Raw genomic sequence first — 27209 nt, 5'->3', positions numbered from 1 at the left:
AATTATTTTGTACATTTTCTTCGGCCTATCACTTGGTGGCGCTTTTTGTATGGTAGCCGTTACGTGAATACAGAGTAATGGATATTTCGCTTTATGTATTCTCCTAGAGTGCCAGACTATATGTTTCTATGAGTAGCTGGTCAAAAAATCAAAATGATATAGGTAGGCAGGTCCCAATTGTTTTTAAATGCATATTTTGCCATCTATTTTCAAAGTGACTTAGTGTTATTATACAAACTAACATCTTACCTAAGTTAAATTAAGAACCATTAGATGAAATGGCTAAAATATTAGTTACTTTCTTTCTATTTCGTAGTAAATAATACTCTTGGCACCATAGTGTTTCAGATGCGATTATGGTTGAATCCCGGGGGAGTACTCCCATAGTTGAAGTGTTCGAGTATGCGCCGCTATTTATTTGGTAAAAAGGGTAAAATTTTGAGTCCAAACCCGCCTTCAACGTTCTTTTGGGAACAGTTTTCAACTTGCTGCTGATCACCCAAAATCCAGGTAATCTCTTTTATTGTTTTGTGCATGATGTTGAATGTTACCACAAAATAGGCAAGTGAAACCGACACAATTGTATATACCCTACCATTGCATCGATTTTAAATGTACGTCCGAACCGCAAACGAACACGGTATAGACTGACCAATGTGGTATAAAAAATCGTGACTGATTTACTATACTGAATGTTATAACTTGTTCTAATCAACAAGAGTGGATGCAGTCCAACGATTCGACTCATTAACCACGAAGTATTCCACGAGCTTCTGATCAAGAGAGTGGGGGGGGGGCTTTCAGTGTATGCATCTAATTCATATGCGAATTACGAAAAGTGTTCCTTAAAAGGCGGCAGTCGTCGCGCCGCGTCCTGTTCGATATGGGACTCATAGCGACGTACACAACGCGTGTAAAATACATTGTTTATTTACATGAAATTCGAACACGCGCTGCGCGACGACCACCGCGCTTCACTCATCTTTATTTGCCACACATCAGTAATTAAGTATATTACACTACAATCACTTAGATATCGCGTCGTATTTAAGAGCAATCTCGCTGTTTTGACTCGTCGGGAATATTACGGGTATTGTCGTTTAATTACATGACATATTTCGAATATTTGGCGGAAAGATGACGATGACGTGCGATACGACACGAAAAACAAGCTTAACGATTTTATTCTGAATACCTGTACACATACAAACACGTATATATGAATCCTGGACGCATGCGCATAATATTTTGTCATTATTTTAACTCACGGATACTGTTATGTTTTCTGTTAAGACAAGGGTTTTTTTGAAAATTATATTATAAAACAAATTATTTTAATATACTGAAAATTACGTTTACTCAACATTTCGTTTCAAACCTGTCATCGCAAACTTGTTAAAGTCCAAACAATGTGACGACGTGTTGTACGCCGGCTACAAACTAATAGCATTTCTAATGAAGGATTTAACAAATATTTAAAAGTCAAAAATATTGCTGAAATAAAAAAAAAGCTACAAAAGACGAAAATTAACACAAGTAGAGTTATTGATCCATGCTTACTACTGGAAATATAGTTCGACGAAAGCCACGTTAGGTGCGCAGTCAGAAAACATTATTCGAGTTCATGTAATGACGCATTAACAACAAAGCTCACTACGTGTTGTTACCCGAGATGTAAGTGTGCCCCATGCAAAATGAGTCCGTTTCTTTAGATTCATTGCACTGGAACCCATTGTCACGTGACTAGGTGATTCAAACTGGATCGAGGTCACTGTGTTTAACGGTCTTCCCGATAGTGTCTCCATACGCCGTGACGTCATGCACACGTCAGCGGCAGTATTTACAGGTCAGATGAAAACGATATGTCAACAGTAGTAAAGGTCAAAGTTCAACAAGATCTCTTATCCTGAGCATGGAAGATACTAACGTTAGTACCTTCCATGTCCCGATCGAGTAACGATAGATGTTTATTTCAGGTTACACCGAACGTTGAACTCTATAACGATGGACAGCTCTGTCAACACTGACTAGGGTGGGACGTCGAATGAACCAGTGAATGAACCAATGCACATATACATTACGAAAGATAACACTGAATTGGTTTATTGTTGTGCTACGTTGTAATGTACATCAAATTGTTGTATGCATACTGCTGCATTTTCCTTTATACTTAGTATATAATAATTTATAAACATTATTATTACACTAATTATTTCATTATAATATGACGTAATTTGACGTAATTTGACGTAATTTGTGCTTGATATGTTTAAGTAGTCGATCGACAGATTGTCGTCATTTGACGTTTTTCATAAACCAGTGTTCTTTAACGACGGAGCGCGTCCGTGACGTCAAACTGACGTAGATTGACGAACGAATAAATAGCGACACAGAGAACGGTTTTTTTCTATCTATCTACGTCCGCGTCACAAGACGCTTTGACACTTGAGGGCGCGACTTACAGTAAATGTGCATTGATGTAGAATCATGTTGCGCAGATCAGCGGGAGACTCTTCTAAAGTCACGACTGCTTCAACAAGTTTATCTAATATATGGAGATGCTATATTTGATTTCATATTTTTAGAACGAGGTCATCTGCACCGTGAACATTGCTATTTGAGGCTGTGGCCATTTTCATTGCACTATCCGTGAACCCATTCGTTAATATACTCACTAAACTGTTCACCGCAAACACTTGAGAAACTTGTTGATGTATGTGACGGTGTACACGACCAATCGAGCTAGCACAGAGTTGTACACATCGCCAAAAGCTAGGAGTATATTTGCGCGTGTAGACCAATAGATCACTTTGATGCTTATAGGCGTCAAGTTTCTTTTTAATAATTACTAGTCGCTTTACAATACACCTTTCATTGAAGACCGCCCTCATGCGACGACGTGTTTTATTGACTTAAATAGGTGACGCGACGGCAGTTAAAAACGCCAATGTCGTTTTGATCTTTAGAGAAATTTTACTATATCCTTGATGACCGACGACTACACAACCAAACGCAGTTGTCGATTTTAACGACATTGCCTTCACCCATATATGTCGTATTAATATCACTGAAGCTTCCTGTCACTAGAGAGCGCTGTTCAGAGTACTAGTGCATTGAACAAAATATCATGATATTCATGATGAAAAAGTCGAAACATTATCATTAAATTTCCGCACAAGTTTCACAAACAGAGAATGTCACGTATCGTCCGAAATCTCAGAACCTCATATATGGCATATTCACATTTGTTAGATACATTGGTGTCAATGTGTGAATATGGCAGAAAAACAACCTACCGTATGTGGAAAAAGGTCAGGGACATCCAATGTGTTTATAGTCGTACGTTTATATTACAATATCGGGTGGATTGTCTCTCAGTCTGCAATGTTCTCAACTATTATCATGAAAATTTGGAACACATAGTTCCCGCTAACGTGGGAAATAAAACACAAAAATAACACCGTAAACACTGCAAAGTAAATATTATGTTTATTTAAGTAAATATGGTACAGTGTGAATGGGTCAAACCGGTGCACGCACACGTAGGCCACAAATTCGGTGTACATTACGCACAAATTAATCGTGTAACCAGGCCGATTCAAAAAGTCTTTAAATTGAGGTTCAATGTTTATGGCATTAAATACTCTTTATTACAAAATTGCCGTTATAAATAAATTCTATTTTATCCATGGAGGTTCTCCTCCATTTAAAAACAAATCAAACATCAACCTCATATTGTATTATTGTATAAATACAGGAAGTTAAAGGTGCTCTACAGTCATATGATTTACGATTAGATCAATGAAAATATTCGATAATATCGAACTATTATAGTAGTGTTCATCATCATTATAGGTTTAAGTTTGTGCTGACTAAATATACTCTGTGATGAAATCGTGCACGAGGTTGAGTCGTGGCTGAATAATCTAGTAATGATATCGCGTACGAGGATGAATGGTGGTCCACCTAACCTAATAATGATAATGTGTACGAGGACGAATGGTGGTCTACCTAATCCAGCAATGATAGCGCTTACGAGGATGAATGGCGGTCTACCTAACCTAGTGATGATAGCGCGTATGAGGATAATTGATGGCCCACCTAACTTAGTAATGATAGCGCGTACGAGGATGAATGGTGATCTACCCGGCCTAGTAATGATAGCGCTTACGAGAATGAAGTGGTGGTCTACCTAACTTAGTAATGATAGCGCTTACGAGGATGAATGGTGGTCTACTTAACCTAGTAATGATAGCGCTTACGAGGATGAATGGTGATCTACCTAACCTAGTAACGATAGCGCGTACGAGGATGAATGGTGATCTACCTAATCGAATAATGATAGCGCTTACGAGGATGAATGGTGATCTACTTAATCTAATAATGATAGTGCATACGGGGATGAATGGTGATCTACTGAATATAGTAATGATAGCGCGTACGAGGATGAATGGTGGTCTACCTATCCTAGTAATGATAGCGCGTACGAGGATGAAAGGTGGTCTACCTAACATAGTAATAATAGCGCGCGAGATGATGAATGGTGGTCTACCGAACCTAGTAATGATAGCGCGTACGAAGATGAATGATGGTCTGCCTAACCTACTAATCATATCACGTACGACCACAGGGAGCCCAGACTAAATGGGCAATGGTAGTAGGATAAGCGTAATGGAAATATACTAAACTAGTAACAGCGCAGTGATAAAATTGTGATCATACAAGTAAGCAAAACTAAATACAGGACTTCAGCCTGAGACAATCTCCAAAACAAGTCGAAACAAATAGTGTATGCATCTAAATTAATTCATACCTAAGTAAAATATCCATGATTCTCAGTACGAGTACCGTGACAAATTCAGTCGTTCCCTGACCAATTAACAAATACGGGTATTTGGACTCCAGTCACCTTGTACTGCAGATTGACGTCTTGCAAAATGTTATTTTAGTACTATATATATTTATGCCAGTAACCCATCACCGCCGTCCATTACGTCGTAGGTCGTAGAACCTGCGCTGTTACTGGCCTATGAATATATCCCCAGTACACTCATACTACTACCTTTAACCAAATTTCCTAGGCTCTCTTTGATTAATGTTTGTACAGGGTTGATTATTTTTCAAAATCAACATTCATACGTTTTATTTCCATTTCAACGCTTCGAATATTTGAGTCCAACTACACAGGGTTTGGCCGCAAGATTGTGGACCTTTTCTGCTACACTGTTATAAGTAGCGTTCACGTACAGCTCTTTAGCACGGGCTAAGAGATCAAATGTGCGCCTTAGCCCGTGTTAAGCACGGGCTAAGAAACGCTCAGTACGGAATAAATCTGATCTGTCAGTCCAGACCCTTAGCACTGGCTAACAAAGTGTGCGTGAACGCTTAGTTCAGGCGAAGCACCAAAAACGTCATTATGTTCAATCTTCATTTGGACGATATACTCTCTGCTACATCCTGTTATTCTGCAATCAGCATTTGAACTTGTTTTGGTAATGTTTTATAACCGTAGAACTAACATCAGTGCCCCCTTTATGCCCGGGAAATACTCCTGTCACCAGTTATCCGCATGTACGTTCGCCCCATAACAATGCGATATTTTTACAGTGTTGCCATCCACATTTTGTGTTTCGATTATTTGACTCCCGCGGCTGACACGAACTGAATGTTTCCATTGCGCATGCTCGTATTAAGTGGTCTTTCTTGTCGAGTACTAGTATTTCTCACTCTCAAACTTTGTAGTCGATTCTCCGAGTCATCACCAAATATCTGCTGTCATCCGGCATTATTTCCGGGAAAAATCGCCACTCTTTGTATTTTGTTTCTCTCAGCAGTTGTGATGATCCGACCACTTTAAAACCCGCCTCAGCGGCGCATTCCTGTAACAGTGGGTTGGCATAGAAACAAACAGCGTCGGAGTATCCGTTTTGTCCAGCCAGGAGTGGCCCTTCTGTGAAATAAATGAACAATTGTTATAAACGATTAGTTATAAAATTTGTTTTATCTACTATTTAGGCTGTTCGTGACCATAATTTGACTGTCGAAATATACATAACTCAGCCTGGCTCCAGCTCAGCTTAACCAAATTTGAATCTTCCTGGCTGCCTTACTCAGAATTATTATTACTAATATTTTCCGAGACTATTTTTTTATATACAGTAATAAAGAGCATTCCGCTAGAGTTAGAAACTTTTAATTTCTGGTAAACGTATCTCATATCGGGTTCGGTTTTGCTATATATCGTAACTTTAAAGGGCGGTGGTCGTCGTACCACGCATGCGCCAGATGTGGGTCTCATATAAAAAAAAAGATGGCGATTTTGACTGTTGCGCACACCAACAAGTACAAACCGAGAGGTTACCAAGCTTTAATTTAGTATTTTTGTTGGTGATTGGAAGGTATCGAAAAGAGACGCCGGCGGTAATTAGTGCAAGTGGTGCCCAGAATATAAATCGTACTTGTGATTTCATTAGAAATTCGAAATGGATTGTGGGAAAATGAATGTTTTTTTTATGTTTTGTTTTTAAATATTTTTTGTGCCAGGCGACAGTTCCGGACATTAAGTGTCACTGTTGTCTCTCCTGACTTTTTTTTTCATGTGCAATTTGCAAGTGCTAGTTACGACACATAGTGTGTGCCACAGAAGTCATATTCATGTTTGGGACTACATGACAGGGCTGTGTGGTCATCTCTCTGTCAAATTGCAATTTGCAATGCGCTATCCTGGCGTCAACCAGGCCCGGTCGAACACAAGCACCTGCGGACCTTAGCCAAGGTTCCCCCAAAGTCGCAATCGTTAGTGAATGAATCTCGGCCAGTGGAATTGGCCTTCCAATTGAGTCTGTGGCACACTCACCCAGGGTAGGGGTCGACCATTTTGATGTTCAGCATATAGTAGGATTTGAACTTGGTTCTACCGATCATGAGTCTGGTGCGACAACCACTATGCTACCAGTGACCGAAAATGAATGTTTATCAATACAAATTTCGCACGTGCGCGACGCGACGACTACCGTCCTTTAACTTTAATCTGTCTTCAGTAGCCAATATACACTGTAGTCAACATGTTGGTGTAAGATATAGGTTTAAAATCAAATGTTCTCAAAATAACATTTTTGCTCATTTTAACAAAATAAGGTCGTGGGTGAGTGATATGCAGAGATAAATATTAAATATTGAAAAATCTCACGAATTATGTTTCGTGTTTCACGTGGTCATTGATTACGTGACATATCCCTCTAGAGTGCGATGCGTTTCTGTGTCGTAAAGAGAATGGTTGGGGGGGGGGGAGCCCGCCCGATCTTTCGTCGACCATCAGTGAAATTCTTTGAAAGATTTTACTATATTTTAATTGATGAACGACGACAACCTCTGATCAACAGAAATCCAATTGAAGTCCATCGCTTTCACATACGTTATTTTGATGTCACATAAGTTCTTCGTCGCTAGAGGGCGCAAGATTGTAAAACGCTGTATACTCAACTCGGTTATTCAAGTAAAATGACACTGATAATTGAAGAACATATCTTACGATTAGTCGGATTTTAAGGAATTTCTTACCGTGATTCAATCGTCGATGTAGGGACAACTGTGTGTATGGATCATCATACAGATTTGTGACGGACAAGACATGACAAACCCATTTTCTCGGGGTCGTCACCCCTAGAATTCTCTTGTGCCTCCTTTCTAAGTCCACGATAGTGAAGAGAAATGCTTGCCAAGGAAGACATGGAATTCCTTCATAGCTTGGATGGCACTGATAAAAGAAGTCCGCGGACAACATGGCCGCCTTCACCTCTTTGGTTATTTTATGACGTAATAAGAATGACAGTGACTGGCAGCTAGGATTGTGAAATATTTCCCTGAGTGCCGACGATACGAACACGTGCTTGTCAGTGTCACTCATGTCCAGGCACAACTCCATAGGTTCCAGTTTTAAGAGTGATTGCACACACAGACTAAATACTTTGTAGACTTCTTCTTTGGTCGCGTCAGCAAAGCAGACAAGCTCCACATCAGAATCTTTGGTCGCGACACGAGTTAAACTCGCAACGTCCGGAGCACATTGACAGTTATTCGTTCTTGGACAAGTCGATCCCGGTTTCGATTTAAGGCTCGTCCTAACTGCATTTGGTAAATGTTCTTGCTCAAATTTCAATGGTCGCATTACATTAAGTATGTCCCTCAGAACCGATGCTTGGAACATATCTGACAAGGTGAGCTCATAGCCTCGTTTCCGCAACATCCTAACAACAACTGCAGCAGTCACTGAAAGAACAACGAGTACAATAGGCATGTATATTATTAGTATATACACTAAATACTAAATATTTACTCGTAAGATACCGGACACACGGGTGACCTGAAGAGCTGATACTACCTTTTTCTAAGGTGTATGGTTGAACAACAAGAACCTAGTGTTATTGTCCAATTGGGAAGGATGAAAATAGATCATGTGAAGGTGTCGGTGATACGTCATACTAATACGTCATCAAATGTTGTTCAACCAACTAGTCTTCCGAGTAACTGACTCCGACTTGGAAGTTAAAAGAATTCACGTGAAATGCTTAAAGGGTTATTGTCGTTTTGTGTTAAAGTGAGTAATAGCGGGCAAACTTTGCCGCGAACGAGCCTACAATTAATTTAAAACATAATCGGACAGAACCATACACATAACCTTGGTCATGAGACCGGGGTCCATTAGGAAATACACTAGTACACAAACTGATTAGTCTGCCCCATTTTAATGAAAAATTTAGTATTTCGGTTAAACTTCATTAAAAATTTGATTTGATTGATATCTGATTTAATTATTTGTCAATTAAAATAAAACAGAAACAGATCATTCATGAATGGGTGTTGATAGCTGAATGTAAAATGTAAATGCAAAACACTAAAACAGGATATGCTAGTAAATACGTCAACATATCAAGAGACGGATAAATGAAACCTGAGAAGTAGAATAATATATAAAACTTGAAATTTGAGATTTAGACAGAGGATTTCACGTCCAATTTACTCTGCGCGTGATATTAATTAAGATGAGTACTACAAACACATGTAATAATGTTTACACGTAAACACTACGAACACTACGAAATAGTTAAAGTGGAAGGGTCGTCACCTGCACGTGCGAGAATTGAGTCCCAAGCGATGATAACAACACACACTAAAAACGCAAAGGTTCATCGGTAGACGCTTGTTTGTAAACAATGACACGCTATGGCTATCTGACGCATGCGCAGGTAACGACTCCTCCGCTTTAAGTTCACGATCCGGTAAGGAGAGGGGGTGAATAAACCCGCCTCCCGCTTAGCTGTATCACATCAGCGCATGACGTCCATCAGTCAATGTTATTGATAGATAAAACCTGTGTAAACGAGTACTTTTTATTATCATCTCATTATAGTGGACCCTTGGCCAGGGGTAGATAACAAACAATTGATAAGGAACATCATTTAATATCCCAACTCCGGTGACCTCAAAGAGGACTGCCAACATAAAAGTTGTTTCACCAGCGTTATTTTCTCTCACCTTTTGTTCCACCAACTTCAAAAAAGTTATCAGTAACGTCAAGAATAAAGAGATATGGCAAAGGAATGGCTTCAGTCACTGCGTGTAGCAAATCTTCTTCTCTCTTCTCCGCGTCTATGTCCAGATTATTGTTCTCAAGGTGACGCATGTGTGATGTCATTGACGACGTCATAATAACATCCCGTTTCCTCTCGGCCATATTCATGGCGAAACTTTCTAAGCAGTGATAGAGAGAAGTGAGTGAGTAAGGTGTTCATGAGTTCCTTCGCTCTTGAAATGATCAAACGATAAGCCGACTGCCCGCAAAGTGTGTCGTTGACATTGAATGTGGTCGGTGATCGTTGATCGGTGTGAGAAGAGGGCCCTGTAATTCTGGTAAGGTCAGTCCGGGTCACTGATTCTACTGAGTGAGAAGTGAATTGACAATACATTTTTACGCTAGACAACTCGTGGACATGTACGACTATAGAACCAGGGGATGAATGAACCGATTGAAAAGTGTTATTAATTATAATTGTAGATGCCGGACAATTAAAAGGCGGCCACCTATTCTACTAACATTAAACCTATACTGCCGACCCACACACAGACATTAAGTCTGAATAATTCCGCTTGCATGAGTGCCTCTATCGCAGTAAAAAATAACCCCGCAGCATCGTACGTATCACGGGTTGGAATATTGACCTGTTATGAATTGACCTGCTGCCCGTGTGCGACGCCTTGCAGCGCCCCGTTGTGGTATCACAGTGGAGGGTAAACTGCTAGGCACGACAGAACACATTGATACGCGCAGACACTACCATCCCGAAGTTACTTGGGTGTATGGCGAACGCCGTTACTGGTTCAACGCACAATGAGTATACTGTTTCAGATTATCGACCACTGTACGTAAAGACCAAATAAACAACTACGGGGACATTGTCGAGACACGTCAACGGCAATGGTATCTCAGTTATGCTGATCAACGGTGTGCCGTGCACAAAACAGACACACTTCTTATCTGAAGGCCGAGTTAAAATTCGATGGCTGGGATGGTCGTCTCACTGCTATGATGACACACCGTAATTTTATATGGAAGACGTATAATATGTTTAAGTAGTATTATAATATATAGTGTAGTAGTACATACCTTGAGACTAGTTGTAGCTGTATTTAAAGTACCGTGAAATGTCGAGTGGGTGTAATCTATTGCTAACACACAAGTTCAGAAGCGTGCCAGCACGCGGTGTACCCGACAGTGAACTACAAGTATATGTTTCGTTGGCGAGGACGGAAATCTGATACGTATACCCCGGATGTACGAATGTCTTTTGTATCTGTGTTGTTCATGGTATCACTAGGCCGGTTGTATAACATGCTTTATGGTGAAGCCGGGGTCAGTTTTTAAGTGTTGCCCTATCACGTCATTCCTTCTCTTGTTGCACGCCAAGCCCCCTTAAGTATGCCTGCATAATTATATTACTGGCAGTCTCTTTAGACGTGACGTCTCGCCGATAGAACATCATGTCATTGGTAGTAAAACTCCGCGAAGCGTTGCCTAAGTTACTGTCCATAGAGGGACTGTGTGTGAACGTAATATTTTGACCGGTGACCGGTACCTCATGATGTTTAAGAAACCATTTATTTATTTATTTATTTATTTATTTATTTATTTATTTATTTATTTATTTATTTATTTATTTATTTATTTATTTATTTACTTACTTATTTATTTATTTATTTATTTATTTATTTATTTATTTATTTATTTATTTATTTATTTATTTATTTACCTGCCTACCTGAACATACATGTTTCAAGCTGCAATTTCAATTTATACTCATACGACAGGTCTTAGATTCCATGGCATGTGAATTCAAATTGCTAGAAAGCGGTTATGTATTTGTGATGTAGTTTCTCTGTTGTCCAGCAACGACACTAACTTCCGAGTGGTAACACTTGTTAACCACGTGATGTGTGCGCATGTTCATCCGGAAGTGGGATTTAAAGCGGGAGGGTGGTCACCTGCGCACGCGCGGAAAAACGCATACGCTGAAAACGCAAAGGCTCATGGGTAGACGCTTGTTTGTAAACAATAACACGCCATGGCCATCTGACGCAAGCGCAGCACGACTCCTCCGCTTTAAATACAAAACACGTGGCCAAGATATATGACCAAAGCAATCGACATCATTTTACATGGAGTGTGAATCGAAATCACGTGATTGTATTTCAACAACCAGAGCAGTACCAATGCGAAACTACTTACAAGATTGTGCCTGATTGGATACCCAACCCTAACACCTAACAGTTAGACCAATCAGAGATCAGCTTGTTTGTTGATAGGTTTTTTTTTCGACAACCGTTATAACGTTAAAACGGACAGTTGTGACAGAACAAATATTTACCTCTCGAATGTCTCTTTAACATTACAGTATCGATGCAATTTTATTGAGGAAGCCAACCAACATGATCAATACTTGTCACAAATCTCCGAAATTTCAATAATGCCAACCACGTGTTGACAAGTTATCGGTGAATACATAATGTGGTAAATAATGTTTCCCTTATCGTAACTTGTTATTTTTACAAATCTGCCATATTCATTACAGTATAAATTCGCAGTGTTCATGATTCGAATAAAGAACTATTTCCCCATATTAAGAGAATGTTTTAGACAACGTATCCCTTAGAATAATCGCGGTTTTCGTATTGCCTTGTGTTTTGCATTCATGTATTTTTATGCTGCCCTGTATGGCGTACTAGTAGTCGAGGAGTTTATTGTAAGAGCTCTGTTGTAAAACTGCGCATTTTTCTAATTTAAATATACAAATATTTACCACTCGAATGTCTCGTTAACATTACAGTATCGATGCAATTTTATTGAGTAAGCCAACCAACATGATCAATACTTGTCACAAATCTCCGAAATTTCAATAATGCTAACCACGTGTTGACAAGTTATCGGTGAATACATAATGTTGTAAATAATGTTTCCCTTGTCGTTATTTTTACAAATCTGCCATATTCATTACAGTATAAATTCGCAGTGTTCATGATCCGAATAAAGAACTATTTACCCCTCAAATTAAAAGAATTTTTTAGACAACGTATCCCTTAGAATAATCGCGGTTTTCTTGTTGCCTTGTGGTTTGCATTCATGTATTTTTATGCTGCCCTCTATGGCGTACTAGTAGGGGTTTATTGTAAGAGCTCTGTTGTAAAACTGTGCATTTTTCTAATTTAATTAACTGAATGCTTTACATTACAATGGCACTTTGGTAATCCACGTGACATTTGTGGGTGGGTTTATACGTATGCTTGTGCTGGTTTACAGGTAGTCGGCGTATTCGGTGTATGGAAGTACTAGTTTACAAGTGTTCGGTGTATGCAGGTTCAGAGTTGTTCGGCGTATGCAGTTTCTGTTTTACAGGTGTTCGGTCTATACAGGTTCTAGCTTACAGGAGTTCGCCATATGCAGGTTCAGGTTTACATGTATTTGGCTTACTAAACAGGCTCTGGTGTACAGGAGTTCGTTGTATGCAGATTCTGATTTGCAGGTGTTCGGTTTAAGCAGTCTCTGGTTTACATATGTTTGGCGAATGCACATTTCGGCTTATTAAGCAGGTTCTGGTTTACAGGAGTTCGTTCTATGCAGATTCCAAATCGTGCGGAGTTACGGCGGGGTTAGAATATACTGGTTCTGGCGCATAATATGCGGATGTTCTGATTTCACGGATTTTGTTTCTGACTGTTCGACTTTTGTACTCATGGTTTACGCAATGTTGTGATTGGACAGGATCTAGCTCGTTAAAAATCTAACTTGCTGATTTTAAACTGCATTACTCTCATTTCTTGCTACACCCCCTCCCATCAACCCATCGGGAACCTCTAATCAATTAATTAGTGGCCTTATTCAGATAATTAATAGATGATTTACTTCTGTCACTGGTCACCTTGACAATGTGTATTAAATCTTGTTTCTCATTTCATGTACTCTACTCTATGTGCATATCTGAGATGTACTGCCGGTACCCCGGTCTACTGTAGATTAAACACAATTGAAGCAAAACTCACATGCTCATACAATTGAATAAACGACACATATACTCTCTTCTACCTCATCAGCCAATAACACGCGCTGCTTAGTTTTCTCCGCCAAAAAATCTTTTCTGCTCTGCTATTGATCAATATCTAGCTGTCATTTCGCGCGGCTTTTTACGATTGCGCTTTCAGTTCGCGACTGCACCGTGATAAGTCACTAAGCAGTCCCGGTAAGCAGCACGCTTATTGACGACAGAAGGCGTGTCCTTTAAGCAAATTTTAGGATATATCCATTCATTAGTTCGCTTTTAATTCATTCAATAGAATGGCTGTTGTTTTTCTTTTCAATGGTTTGTAAACGCGATTTGTTTACAGTCGTGCGTTCTCGGTGGGCTGCCTCCTAGTGTAATAATAATGAATGCTGAACAGACCTAAATGCAAACAAACGGCCGTTTAGATCTCATTGAAAGCGAGAGAACCACTGGACTTGTTTTCGTTCGTCACATAGCTCCTGGACTCATTGCGTCCATATATGTGGCGGTGGTCGCGCCACGTCCTGCTTGTTATGGGACTCATAGCGACGTACACAACGCCTGTAAATTACATTGTTTGTTTATAAGAAATTCAAACACGCGATGCGAGACGACCACCGCCCTTCACACGCCATTTCAAAGGGCAAACACGAATTGTGTGGCCATTTCGCTCTTTACGATATATCGATGGCCACTTGCGTGTAAGGTTAATTGTCGACCCTTTTACCAAATTCTGTTGGAAAAAAGTGATCATTTTTAGTACTTTTCCAGTGAGCCCCTTCCTCTTGGATATAGGGATTGACCGCCTATTATTTCGTCCCTATTTTGAAAGTATGGACACTGTGACATCGTTGCCGCATTTCATTATGCAATATGTGAGCATAAAGCACGACTGTAGTAGTAGGGTTGCGCGCTTGGTGCAGCCCACTAAAATAGCGTAAATCATTAGAAAAATCATTTTACGACAATATCTACATACACGTCTTGTGTACGGTGACACAGAATACGACATTTTTGGATGTCTAAGTTCGAGCTGTTGTACTCAGTGCTAACTAGACGGTTTTAGAAAATGACAAGTTGAATAATACAGTAATACGTTAATTTCGTCTCGAGTAATTTATAGTAATATACGCATATGATGATAGCTATGGCATACTTCTATTTCCCCGAAAATATACTATTATTTGGATGCCACATTCCTGACCAGCAGGCGTATGCTTTGTTTGGACAGCCAATATGTGTTTTCCATAAATACAATTTTCAATGTCACTGACGAAATGCATAGTGTGTAATATATACATATATTTCAATAATTTATCAGTATTACAAAACATTACAAAACCTAGCTAATTTAAACACAGCATTGGAAACTTAATATATCCTACACAAACCGTGCCTTCAATGATAAAGTACGAAACTGAACAGGCAAATACAGCGGGAGACGTACTCATGCACCACAATGTACCGTATTCATAAATGGCCGCCGAAATCTCATTGGGAGCGAGAGACCCATGCGACTTATTTTGCCCCCCCCCTCCCAACACCAAACCATTCTGTACCGCCTTTGCGGGCTTCAGTGTTGGGAGGGGGCAACAACAAGTTTTGGGCTCTCTCGCTCTTAACGAAATTTCAGAGGTCATTTACGAATAAGGACCATTGGCATCACATAGGAAAAGTTGGAAATTGAACTCTGGCGAACATTGTTGTATATACATGGTCAGGCAATAGACTAATAGAGGAAATGGCCGCACGATAATTATAAATTGTTTTGTACAAAATCGGCAACTCATAAAAAGAGAAAATTCACAATTATAAACAACCTGAAATTGGATCAAGGGGTCAGTATAACTTACAGTAACATGACGTCGACCCATCGATCTTGCTGGCATGAGACTGTAGGTCTGTAGATTGTATCACAAAGGAAACCTTCTTAAAAAATAGTAAATTGATTAACAAAATAGAAATAATACATGAATTGAATCCTTAAATATACATTATATAAATATCGTTATTTTCTTTAAAATATTCCCTGATATACAGTGTAGTCGTGTCATCACCGTCACTGTTTGATTTGGACAAGCCACTGAGAAGCGTTGTTTCTTGCACTTACACTCTAAAGTAAAAACGGGTTCTAATAAAAACAGGATATCACATCATTTCTGTAACGACTATACCCAACACAGGATACGGGATTGGGCTCTCATATGAATACAAATTTGTTAGGAGTCTTCGAATAATAACGATTATAATATTATAATTTTCCATCACAATGCAACTAAACTGAATTTTAACCAAGATTTGTACAGTTTAGGTAATTTTTATAATACAACAATAAATCGATAAAGCAATAAATCAATAATAATATATACTACTGTATAATATTAACAAGCAGAAAACAGCGACCTAATGACTGTCCAATAAACGTATAAAACTACTACATGATTTTCAACTGATCTACTCTGTTGATATCTGTTGATCTGATCTGTTGATATCTGTTGATCTGATCTGTTGATATATGTTGATCTGATCTGTTGATATCCACAATTTATATGTATTTAAATGTTTGCGTAGTTATAATATCGTACATAATTTCGATGAACATGTATCGTCTGAGGCTTGTTTACGACGGGTACTTTTTCCTGCCTGGAATATAGAAGAGCAATATAAATAGTTTGACAGTTATACCGAAGAGTAAAATATTCAATTTACTTTACATTGTAACAGCAGGTCGAATACTAGTACATATATTAAAAACAACTTTATGCAAATTAGAGCAACTTACACAATCGTAATCTACAACGCATAGAGTGAACTATTATGTTGCTATGGTGATGGGTAAATTCTGTATATTGACTCAAGTATGTAGTGGCGCGAAACGTGTCATAATTTAAATTGCGGAAACGCCGCTAAATGTTGGTAAAATTTGTTAGATAATTGTGGTCCAATTTCCCTTTGCGAAATGTAGCTGTATTTGGCGTTTTAAGGGACAATATAATGAATTTATCCTAAAGACACAGTGAAGAGATGTGAAACATGAGACAGATTAACAGTTAAAACAAGTATTCACAACACGGAACAAAATATAGCTTTATTTTAAAGAGTGTATAACTGGTGACCAACTTTCGGTGAGCAAAACATTTTTATCATTAATTCACAGAAGACTAAGAACAGGAAAAGGAATAAGTGTATTTTAAAACTTGATAAAGTTATTGCCAAATGTGTATAGATATGAACTGATTCTAACTGTCGAATTTAAAATAGCCAACCCTTATTGCTTCCAAGGACAACTTTTCTCCGTATCTGGTTCGATGCACCAGCATTTTGCCTACTTTCAATATTTTGCTTACCCAATGACGTCACTATTTCTTCAGGCTCAATTATTTACATACCTTCTCTCGTCGTTCTTCATACTGGCTTGAGCCGCCCGCTAATGGCTCTTCAGGACGTCTCTTCGTTGTAGCCTTCTTTGTCTTAGTTGAATTGTCCTGAAATGTTTGATTACTTTTGCCACTACCTTGAAGAGCTGTTTTGTTTTTCTTGTTTTTTGGATTAGAGTGGACATTTTGTTGTATTGCAAGGTTTTGTTGGCTATTTTTTGGACTTGAGTCTCTCAATGAAGTTGAACTTTTAGCTTCGTTGCTGTGAATGTCACTACCTTCAGGCGAAAGTCGCTTACCAGGGTTTGTTGCTGTAACCCTCTTTGCATCCTGTTGTATCTTTAAAGGAGATAAATTATCTTGCCATGTTTTATGTATCAATGAAGATGGTCCTATTGCTATATCATCGGATGGGCTTTTTATTTTTCCTCTGCTAATATGGTCATGCGAGGACCCACGATTGAGGCCAGATTTCATTCCAGGAGCGTTCAATCTGGCCAGATCGTCTGATTGAGTTGACTCAGAGGATGATAAATGTGGAATTGTGTTTTTGTTTATTCCATCGAATACACCATCAATAATTGAAGAGATCCTTCTGCTTCTATATTGTTCTATTTTATCTCCAGAAACTTTAGATGCATCTGTCCTTTTGGCTACACTAACTCGCCCATCGCCACATTCATCCTGGCTGCTTGGTTTACTTGTTAAAGCCTTCTTATCCGGACGATATTGGGCATCTACATGTGCTGAAGTAATACGTTTTACCTCGGTCTTGACTTCGTGTTTACTCTCACTAATATCCTCTGTGTTTTTCTGCTGATTCTGCCCATTCATAAAATCAATGTTTTTCTCAATTTCAACAATCATGTCTTCAATAGAATGATCACTAACACCTGTCTCAACCACGGATTGTAAATTTTTCAGATATTCCTCGTCCACAGTTACTGCATTGCCCTTTGCTTCTAAGTTGCATTCATTTCCATCACTCTCTTTAATTCCTTCAACAGAGATGCATTCCCTGCCTCTACTGCTTTTAGGTCTGTCAAGTTGTCTTGGTTTTCCAATCAAACATTTCAAAGGTTCTCTTGTATTCAGTTGTTCACCTTGGAGGCTGTTGTCGTCCTCAATCGGCTTTTCCTTAGTACATGACTGATTTATTGTTTTTAATGGTGTTGTTTCATTATCATTTTCTATGTCATGTAGCATGTACTGTGTCACTTCTTCCCCACTGTCATGTTCAAGCATCTCGTCTACATACTTATTGTCAGTATTTCTCTGTTTGTTGATTAATTCATGTGATGTGCTGCAAGACAAAACTTCTTTAGCTGTCTTTTTCTTATCAAACCGATTTTCTTTTAAGCATTCCATTCGCTTTTCAAGTGAAGCAGCAATTTCCCCTGCTGCAAGTCGATCAAATTGCAAGGAAAATCGAGCAATTCTCAAATTTGCTGGAGATGGTTCTTCTTGGCTCAGAGACCTTACTTTGCCTCTCATTAATATCCTATGATCTTTCAGCAGATGACTTATATTACCTGAATCAGATATTTTTCGCGACAGAGATGACCAAGATTCACAGGAAGACCTGTCTCTTTCTGTGAAAGTCCCTATTGTACTTGATATCCTGGAATTACTTTCTTCAACCATACAACCATCACTTTGATCTGACAATTCTTCATCAGTACTATATTGCGTGCCAGATACTTCATCATAGGAATTGCTATTACTATTTTCTTCAGAAGACAACTCTTCTTCATAACCACTTGATCCACCATCTAGACAAACATCTGCATTATTATTTGCAATTTCGTTTTCAAGAACTGTATTACATGCATCACTATCCATAGTGCTCATTGACAATGAACACAAATCTCTAGTATTGTTTGCTTCTGGACCACATAGGAAAGTTACATTATGATCTCTCTCAGTACCATCTTCCAAATCTAAGATTTCTTCTACCGCCATCTCTTGATAATCTGTTGCATTCATTGTGTCACTCTCTAGTTTTGATGGTTCATGTATGTTAGCCTCTTCGGTGCTTAGGGGTTTGTCATTGTTGACATCTATTTCATTATTGCCAGATTGAAGTATGGCATGCTTAGTTTCTTTGTTATGATCGTCTAGAGTCAGCAATGTCATATTACTCTCATCCAAGTGCATCAAGCTATTCTTAGATTGATGAGAAGTTGGTAAAATCTCATTGTCATAGCAAGATGAATGGGAGCTCATATCACTAACACCCCCTGTACATGGTTCTAATATGTCATGTACTTCTTCACTTGTTGTGCTTTGTTCAAACAATTCAGCATGTACAGTGCTTCCAGATATTTGAGCATTGACACTAGCATTGTGGCGCATCTCAAACCCAGTCTGTTCATCATTCTTGTGTTTCATCACATCTTTGCCGTTTTTTGGATTATTATGATTACATGAACTTTCACCATCATCTTTGCTACTGTACATCATTTTGTAATTTTCAATGCTTCCACCTTCCATAGATTGCAGTTTCAGTTCATGTCGATCTAGTGAGGTCGTGCTTTGGTGTTCAATGTCCTTATTATGTTCATGCCCTCCACAGACCCTTTCACTTTCTCTATCTTCATATAAAATGGTGACATCAGAGTCTGTGGTCGCTAGGATATCAACAGATCCAACATCACCAGGATGGCCGGATGCAAGTGATATCTTCTCTTCATCAGTGTCTGCAGATGCAGCATCACCTTGATGGACTGGTATATGTGATGCCTTGTCTTTATCATTGTCCATGGACCAAGCATCCCCTGCATGGTTTTGCGTGGATGATGCTTTCTCTTCATCGTTGTCCACAGATCCAGCATCACCTGCATGGTTTAACACACATGTTTTTTTCTCTTCTTCATTGTCCACAGACCCACCATCACCTGCATGGTTTGACACACATGATTTTTTTTCTTCATCACAGTCCACAGACCCAACATCACCTGCATGGTTTGGCATAGATGATGAATTCTCTTGATCATTGTCCACAGGCCCAGCATCTTCTGCATGGTTTGGCGTGGGAGATGCCTTCTCGTCATAATTGGCCACAAACCCAGGATCTCCAGCATGGTTTGACGTGGGTGATGCCTTCTCATCATCAGCATTTTTGGACTCAGCATTAACTTGATATCCTGACATGGGTGTCTTACTCTCTTCATCATTGTCAACAGAGTCAGTATCTCCTTTTTGACTTAGCATGGGCGTTCCTTCATCGACGTCATTATTACCTCTGTGGTTTACATCTCCAATAAAGCCACCAGGCTCGCCATTACTTTGGTGTCCTGATGTGGGTGACGGCTTATTTGTATCATTATTGCCTTCCTGGCTTTCATCACTGTTACAATCAACAATGCAAATATCACCTGGCTGGTCCAAAACAGGCGGTGCCTTGTCCTCTTCATTATCACCTCCTTGATTTCTTTCTTCATTACAATCCACGTCTTCAAATTCTACTAAATTGCAATCACCGGATAATGTATTCGGTGTCCGTGTTTTACAAGTTTCCCGACCCTGCTGTGTTCCAATGCCATCTGCTGTGCCAAAACTGTCTTGCTCATGTTCAATGACATCTTCTTCACCTACTGTTTCCTCTTGTTCCGATAATTTATTGTTTAATGCTTCATTCTCGCCTGAAGGTTGACATTCCATCTGCAAAGACAAAGTATTTACAATAATGTACCAACGATCGTTAACTTATCTCACATGGTTTATTTAAGGTTGAACGACAAGAAAGTGTTGGATCTACTATTGTCGGGACGGCTACTGTGCCATAGTAAAGTGTGGTCTGCTTCCTTTGCCGTGCCCGTGAGTTTGAATACCATGCTGCAGCAATATGTCTGCAATTTAAATTTTTTCATATGAAAATTGATTTATAATTTTATATTCAATTATATTCACACGTATTGTTTTAAAAATACATCTTTGTAAAATCAACTGGTGTCATAGTGACATATAAATAATAGAAAAAAGTCATGTTGGCCTTGAAAGCACAACCAAAACCAACACGTTTATGACGATGACTCTCCTGCAAGATCGACTTGCCAAAATATTATTCAAAAATTGGCAGATTATTGAACGTACACCATCCGTTATGATATACAGTTGTTGTTTCATCCTATATCCCCTAAAATTTAAGATGTAACATAATATCTATGTCACAGGTGCCAATATTAAAAGCATTCAATTACTGTCGTTATTCACTAAATAATCACTTATTTGCTCCGATAATTAAATTCGTTAAATTAATGGCACACGGACATGGAAAATAACAATACAACTTCTTGCTTCCCTGGCGAATTCATGAACTAAAAACCCTCTGAATGTGCTCAAGCGATGAATAAATTAAATTAAATGCCAGTGAAAATAAATTAAAATGTCGTGCTATCATGTTTGACAGCACACACAATGAAAACATTGGTGAAGCAAAACAAAACTGTGCCTTCGAGCTGCTGGTAGCAGTAAAATCTAGACGCGAAATTACCGGAATATACTCGTCTTTCGTATAATTTGACAGCTTACCTTGTATAATGTTCTTTCGGTTGCCTTCTAAAGGTAGCATGGACGGATTATGCTGGACGGTATACTGCTTTGCACGGTGTTGATGGCTGTAATTCTACATTCCAATTAAAATTTACACCATGTGCCGATTTTCCCCCGAAGGGTGGCTGCATATAATACAAGTTGCACTGTTTCCGTGGCGACATAGCCAATTATAGAATTTGTATGGTTTGGATGAAAAGTCAAACACTGCTTTCAAAACTAAACTATTGTTTCTGTACCAATTAATATTGGCAATTAAATCAGAGTCCGTTCACGCTGATTTAAAAGTATGTGCAATTTGCATAACATGCTTCAAAAAACAGGGAGCTGCAGTTGACATTCAATGAAACCCACTGGCGGTGCATGATGGGTAATGTTCTAGGGAAATGTGCAAACGCTGGCAAAGCTGAATCCCCTCTGATTTGTAAGATCGATTATACTTGCGAGAAATTATAATATATGGCTTCCTTAAAGTAATTTTAAAATTCTCTCTTCTCTAAAAAATTGTAAAATATTCTCCTTCAAAAATGTGTAAAATGTACCCCTTCTTTAAGAATTTATAACCTCAAGAAATATATTTATTTATTATTCATTTACACTTACATGCTCCAAAATAATTAAATACAAAGCCATTAAATATCCACACACAAAAACCGCTAAAACAGAAGTATGGTGACAATTTTCACAACGTCAAATAGACTAATCATATTTTTGCCATGAAACACGATGTGCGTGGGCGCAATTTACTTACGTCGGGTGTTCCGATCTAACTGTTTCTGGTGCCCCTGATGCGTAAACAGCGAAAGAGTTTTGTAAACCTTACACCCCACCCCCACCCACGTGCGCCCCCACTGATTCTACTCGCTAAACCCCCTCTCTCAACTCATTTGTATATGTCTACTATATATGTATAGAGCTGGGTACTGCGTAGAGTTAGGGGTGGTGTGTACAAAAACACTCTTTCCCTGGAGAAACTCTGACATGAAAATCTTCTGCACACAGCTAAAAATAGCTGAGCTAAAAACCTTTATTACCAAACGCTTCAGCGTGGTATTAAGAGTTTGTTTTCAGGGGTGGGTGATACCAAGGTGGGAAATGGATGCACATATGGGGTTAATTCCTTGAATTGCAATATAGAGGGTTCAGGTTAAAATACAATATATAGTGTTTTCATGTTTCGTCTGACATTTCTGTGGTATTCTGCTACTGTAAATAATGCACGTTTTGTTCCGAAATTCAGTATGTTGTGTGCATTCCAGGGTTATTCGTTTTTTGCTGAAAACACCCCTATTTTTTAGTGGCAGAGTCGAATAGTTTCTCTCCCACTGGGAAATCTGCATTGTTGCTTGAATGAGAGCCAATTAAACACATTTTCCAGACCGGCGAAAGAGTATGCAACAGCCAATTTTAACAGCCTGTCACATGATTTTACTCTGAATGTCAACATGAAAAGAGGCTAGTCCATTTTACGCAGGAGTAATTGGGAGTAGAATATGTGAGGGATAGTATCAACAGAGATATGTATAGTGAAAAGTAACATCTATCCTTCTTTTTCATCGCTGAGCATTTCTGTTTTAGTATATTGGTTTGAAAATGTTGAACTTGCATGATTTGCAATGTGCTTTTTTTACTGGAACTTCCCTATTGATCGAATCCCGGGTTTGAACGAGAACGGCACACCACGTGATTCGTTTGAATACAATATTAATGCTGATGGCAAACATGCCGTGCTACTGCGGTACTCCACTGACGGGATGACTTACTAGTACTGCATGCTACAACTTCGCTTGTGATGTTGCTTGTTAGTCATGGATTAAATGAATCTTGATTACCAGTCAAATGTGACGTTGGTAATCTTTATTTGGAACTGAGTAACCTCCTGGTACTTCGTACTATGATAAAAATCAGTCAACATACATCATGTTCTCTCAATCGTAGTATTCCATGTGATGTACACCTAATATGCCAAAAATGTTGCTGAACGATTTGAACTGGATAAAAATACTAGACGAAAATTTGTTTACAAAATAAAAATACTTCGGTTGCCAATGAAAACAAACCGTTAAAAAAAAGCAATATGTTTTCGGCTGTTATCATGGTTGGACATGAACGTGAAGCTAACGTCTGTTTATAACTAAAACCGGGCACCTTATACGAGGTTCACAAAATAACATTCAGTCTTTAGAAGTCACTTTATTTTATTGTTAGGACGTATTCAGCCGTTAAATGTATTATTTCCAACCGTTTTGCGATAGTATTTTCTAGATTGGAGGCAGCATTTACATTTTATTCAAAGTTAAAAGCTGCGTTGGGATTACGTTGACAGTGGTAACAATGTCGGCGCCGGTGATCTCTTACCAGTGCGCAACGTAGCCAGAATAAAAGGCATGATCATTTGAGCACTGCTATTACAAGACTGGTAGGAGGTAATAAATTTGGGGCGAAAGTATTAAAAAAACAGATTTTGGCTGTTGCCATGGTAGCTCTAGGTCAGAATTGTTTTTCCAATTAGTGATGGTACGACCTGCCTGTCAAGTATGAACAAAATCAGCCAAGCCAAAAAATATCACAGAAGAGTTAAAAAGCCATTCCTGCTGAACAGTTACTCTAACTTCGGGGTCAACTTTCTCATTAATGAAAAAAGATATCAAAAATTCAAATAGTAACTTTTTGCCCACACTCAAGCCGAGTACAATGAGCTATGTCTGAGGTGTTGTATCACAGGGAATTGGACAAACTTATGTATTTTAATAAATTATTGAATAATAAAATGTTATATAACTTTTCTTTTACCCCCTCCCCTTCCTGGTATCTATTTCAAGTAATCACTATTTTTATTTTGTGAACACATTTCCGTCTGCTATTTTTGCCGGGTTCAAATCGTTCACCAGCATTTTTGGCATGCTAGATGTACATCACATAGAATACTAGGATTGGGAGAACTTAATGTTTGTTGACCACCTGGAAACTGGGTTTTATAAATCTTGAAGGGCTCTCGGAAGATCCACCCGCAGCCTGGACCCGCAGTAAAATCTCCGATTAATATGCAGCCGCAACCATCAACATCGATATACCATGAGGTTTCTGCTGGCGATTTTGCGGCGTTACTCAGTTCCAAATAAAGATTACCAACGCCAAATGAGCACATTTAACCGGTAACCAAGACTCAGTCTATCCACGACCAGCAAGCAACATCACAAACGAAGTTGTAGTGTGCAGCTCACGAGTCAGCGACAACCGATGTCAACGAAAGTCATTCCGTCAGTGGAGTACCGCAGTTGCACGGCATGTTTGCCAATGCACAGATCTGTGGAGGAACTTTTAACTTCAACATAAACCGTGTATCGTAGTCGCCCAGTTTAAGTTCTGATTCTGTCGTGGTCCCAACTAAAGTGCGACAGTCATCGTGTCGCGTCCTGTTCGATATGGGACTCATAGCGACGTATACAACGCGTGTAAAATACATTGTTTATTTACATAAAATTCGAACACGCGCTGCGCGACGACCACCGCGCTTAAACATCCTCGAGTTATTTATTCGGACAATGACTCAAATTAGACGTCTGATTATTTTATTTTCACACGTACAGCGACACGCGTTCTACACTGACAAGCGTTGCTAGGTCGCAGCACTGTCTTGGAGCATATTAATGGGCAATTGGGTTCCCCGACCTAAATTTCTATCCCGGTTTGTTGCACGTTCTTTTGTTAATATGAAATAATCAAATATGGGACCTATGTATAATAACAGAACCCCACACCCCTCCCCGTGGCTTCGCTCGTGAAAGTACGGCAGCAGGATTCACCACATCACTCGTGAAAATAACTTCCATACGCAATGAAAGCCACGGGGAGGGTATCTGTCATAATACTTCATTATCACTGAAAACATTTTTCCCTTGAAATAAATTCCAGTGAAAATGCCATTTCCCTTCATATTCTATTGAGACCCAGCGCAGTGAAAATTAGATTCACATGTAATGCTTGAAAACATGTCAGCAAAATTATACGCGTCTTCATAATAGTTGGAAATGAACAAATTACACCCGACCCTACCACTCCATATACAATGTAAACTACACCCCAAAACATCCTTTCACCCACAATTACTACCGTGTTTCACCAGTGTATTCTATTTGACGTCAGGAGAAATTGAAATAAACAAATTAAATATAGCTGCATAGCAGCGATGACGGGTTTCGAGCCTGCGTGGCTCATGGCAAATTGCACTTGCTCGATGTGATTATTTGACGAATGTTTCATGTCTAGAATGAAAGATAGCAGACAAACTACACAACATATGGATTTGATTTCACAGGAATATGATAAACTTAATGCAAGGACAAATCGTTCATGAGTTATAGAACTTTTTCTCTTTTACTAAATCCAAGATGGCTGGCAAAGGAAGCCATTTTTCGATAATCTACTTTAGTAACTTTGTAGAGCTATCAACAGAGATACTATATGCTAAATTGCTTTTCAAACAAGGATGCAGTTTTTAACAAGATAATTTTTTGAGGTTTTTTGAATTTTTGTGATAAATTCAACATGGCCGCCAAAACCACTTGAATCATGGGAAATATTTTCATGAACACATAATCATCTCATTGAGCGGATGTTGTATGCCAAGTTTTGTTTAAATCTGGCAAATCGTTCTTAAGTTATAGCGTACTTTCACTTTTTTACTAAATCCAAGATGGCTGCCACAGGAAGCCATTTTTCGAAAATCGGCTTCAGTAACTTTGTAGAGCTATCAACAGAGATACTATATGCTAAATAGATTGTCAAACAAGCAAGCAGTTTTTAAGATAATAATTTCTTGAGGTTTTTGGCATTTTTGTGATAAATTCAAGATGGCCGCCTAAACCACTTGAGTCATGGGAAATATTTTTATGAACACATAATCATCTTATTGAGTGGATGTTGTATGCCAAGTTTTTTCGAAATCTGGAAAATTGTTCATAATTTATAGCGTAATTTCACTTTTCACTAAATCCAAGATGGCTGCCAAAGGAAGCCATTTTTCTAAAATCTGCTTCAGTACCTTTGTAGAGCTATCAACAGAGATACTATATGCTAAATTGATTGTCAACCAAGCAAGCAGTTTTTAAGAAGATAATTTTTTGAGGTTTTTTGCATTTTTTGATAAATTCAATATGGCCGCCAAAACCACTTGAATCATGGGAAATATTTTTATGAACATATAATCATCTTATCGAAGGGATGTTGTATGCCAACTTTGGTTTAAATCTGGCAAATTGTTCATGAGTTATAGCGTACTTTCACTTTTTACTAAATCCAAGATGGCTGCCAAAGGAAGCCATTTTTCAAAAATCTGCTTCAGTCACTTTGTAGAGCTATGGCCATAGGTGCTGCAAAGCAAATGTCTAATCACATGAACGAGCCATTTTTGAGAAGAAGATTTTAAAATTTTTTTGTCAATTTTCACAAAATCCAATATGGCGGCCAAGGTCACATGACCGCTAAAGATTTTATTGCTGATATTTGCTAGACATGAGCCAATGATGCCACACAAAAAAACCGGAAGTTCCTAGACCCTCAGAAAGTGGTGCAATTGAGCACTTCCGGTTTGCGTTCTACCTAAGATGGCGGCCAGGTCATGTGACCTACATGGTTGGTTTTTGGATATGCACCACAACTCATGGCCCTTTATGAACATGGAAAATAG

The 27209-nt window shown here is 38.8% G+C and overlaps 1 protein-coding gene and 1 long non-coding RNA gene across 2 annotated transcripts; both read right to left on the bottom strand.

Annotated features, from left to right (window-relative positions):
- Positions 1–3465: 3465 nt before the first annotated feature.
- LOC144349682 (uncharacterized) lies at positions 3466–10801 on the bottom strand. The gene is made up of 4 exons (XM_085493395.1): positions 10664–10801; positions 9535–9750; positions 7561–8268; positions 3466–5950 (listed from the first exon to the last, which is right to left on the bottom strand). Exons 2-4 carry the CDS (start codon positions 9737–9739, stop codon positions 5730–5732), a joined length of 1134 nt encoding a protein of 377 aa, XP_085349521.1. The 5' UTR covers positions 9740–9750; positions 10664–10801; the 3' UTR covers positions 3466–5729.
- Positions 10802–20396: 9595 nt separating this feature from the next.
- LOC144349683 (uncharacterized) lies at positions 20397–21593 on the bottom strand. Its single transcript, XR_013420048.2, has 2 exons — positions 21500–21593; positions 20397–20629 (listed from the first exon to the last, which is right to left on the bottom strand). It is a non-coding gene; the product is annotated as an uncharacterized LOC144349683 (long non-coding RNA).
- Positions 21594–27209: the final 5616 nt, after the last annotated feature.

Source organism: Saccoglossus kowalevskii, chromosome 18 (genome assembly GCF_978046115.1).
Source record: "Saccoglossus kowalevskii chromosome 18, keSacKowa6.1, whole genome shotgun sequence".
Lineage (NCBI taxonomy): Eukaryota > Metazoa > Hemichordata > Enteropneusta > Harrimaniidae > Saccoglossus > Saccoglossus kowalevskii.
Note: the sequence above shows the minus strand (reverse complement) of the source record. Positions and strands in the feature narration are given on the sequence as shown.

Bases quoted from the DNA above. Each gene is read 5' to 3' on its own strand.
- LOC144349682 (XM_085493395.1), bottom strand. From the start codon at position 9,739: ATGAATATGGCCGAGAGGAAACGGGATGTTATTATGACGTCGTCAATG. The intron at 8,269-9,534 runs GTGAGAGAAAAT...TTGTTCTTTCAG, and splicing joins TGAAGTTGGTGGAACAAAAG to TGACTGCTGCAGTTGTTGTT. The intron at 5,951-7,560 runs GTAAGAAATTCC...TTTATTTCACAG, and splicing joins ACATCGACGATTGAATCACG to AAGGGCCACTCCTGGCTGGA.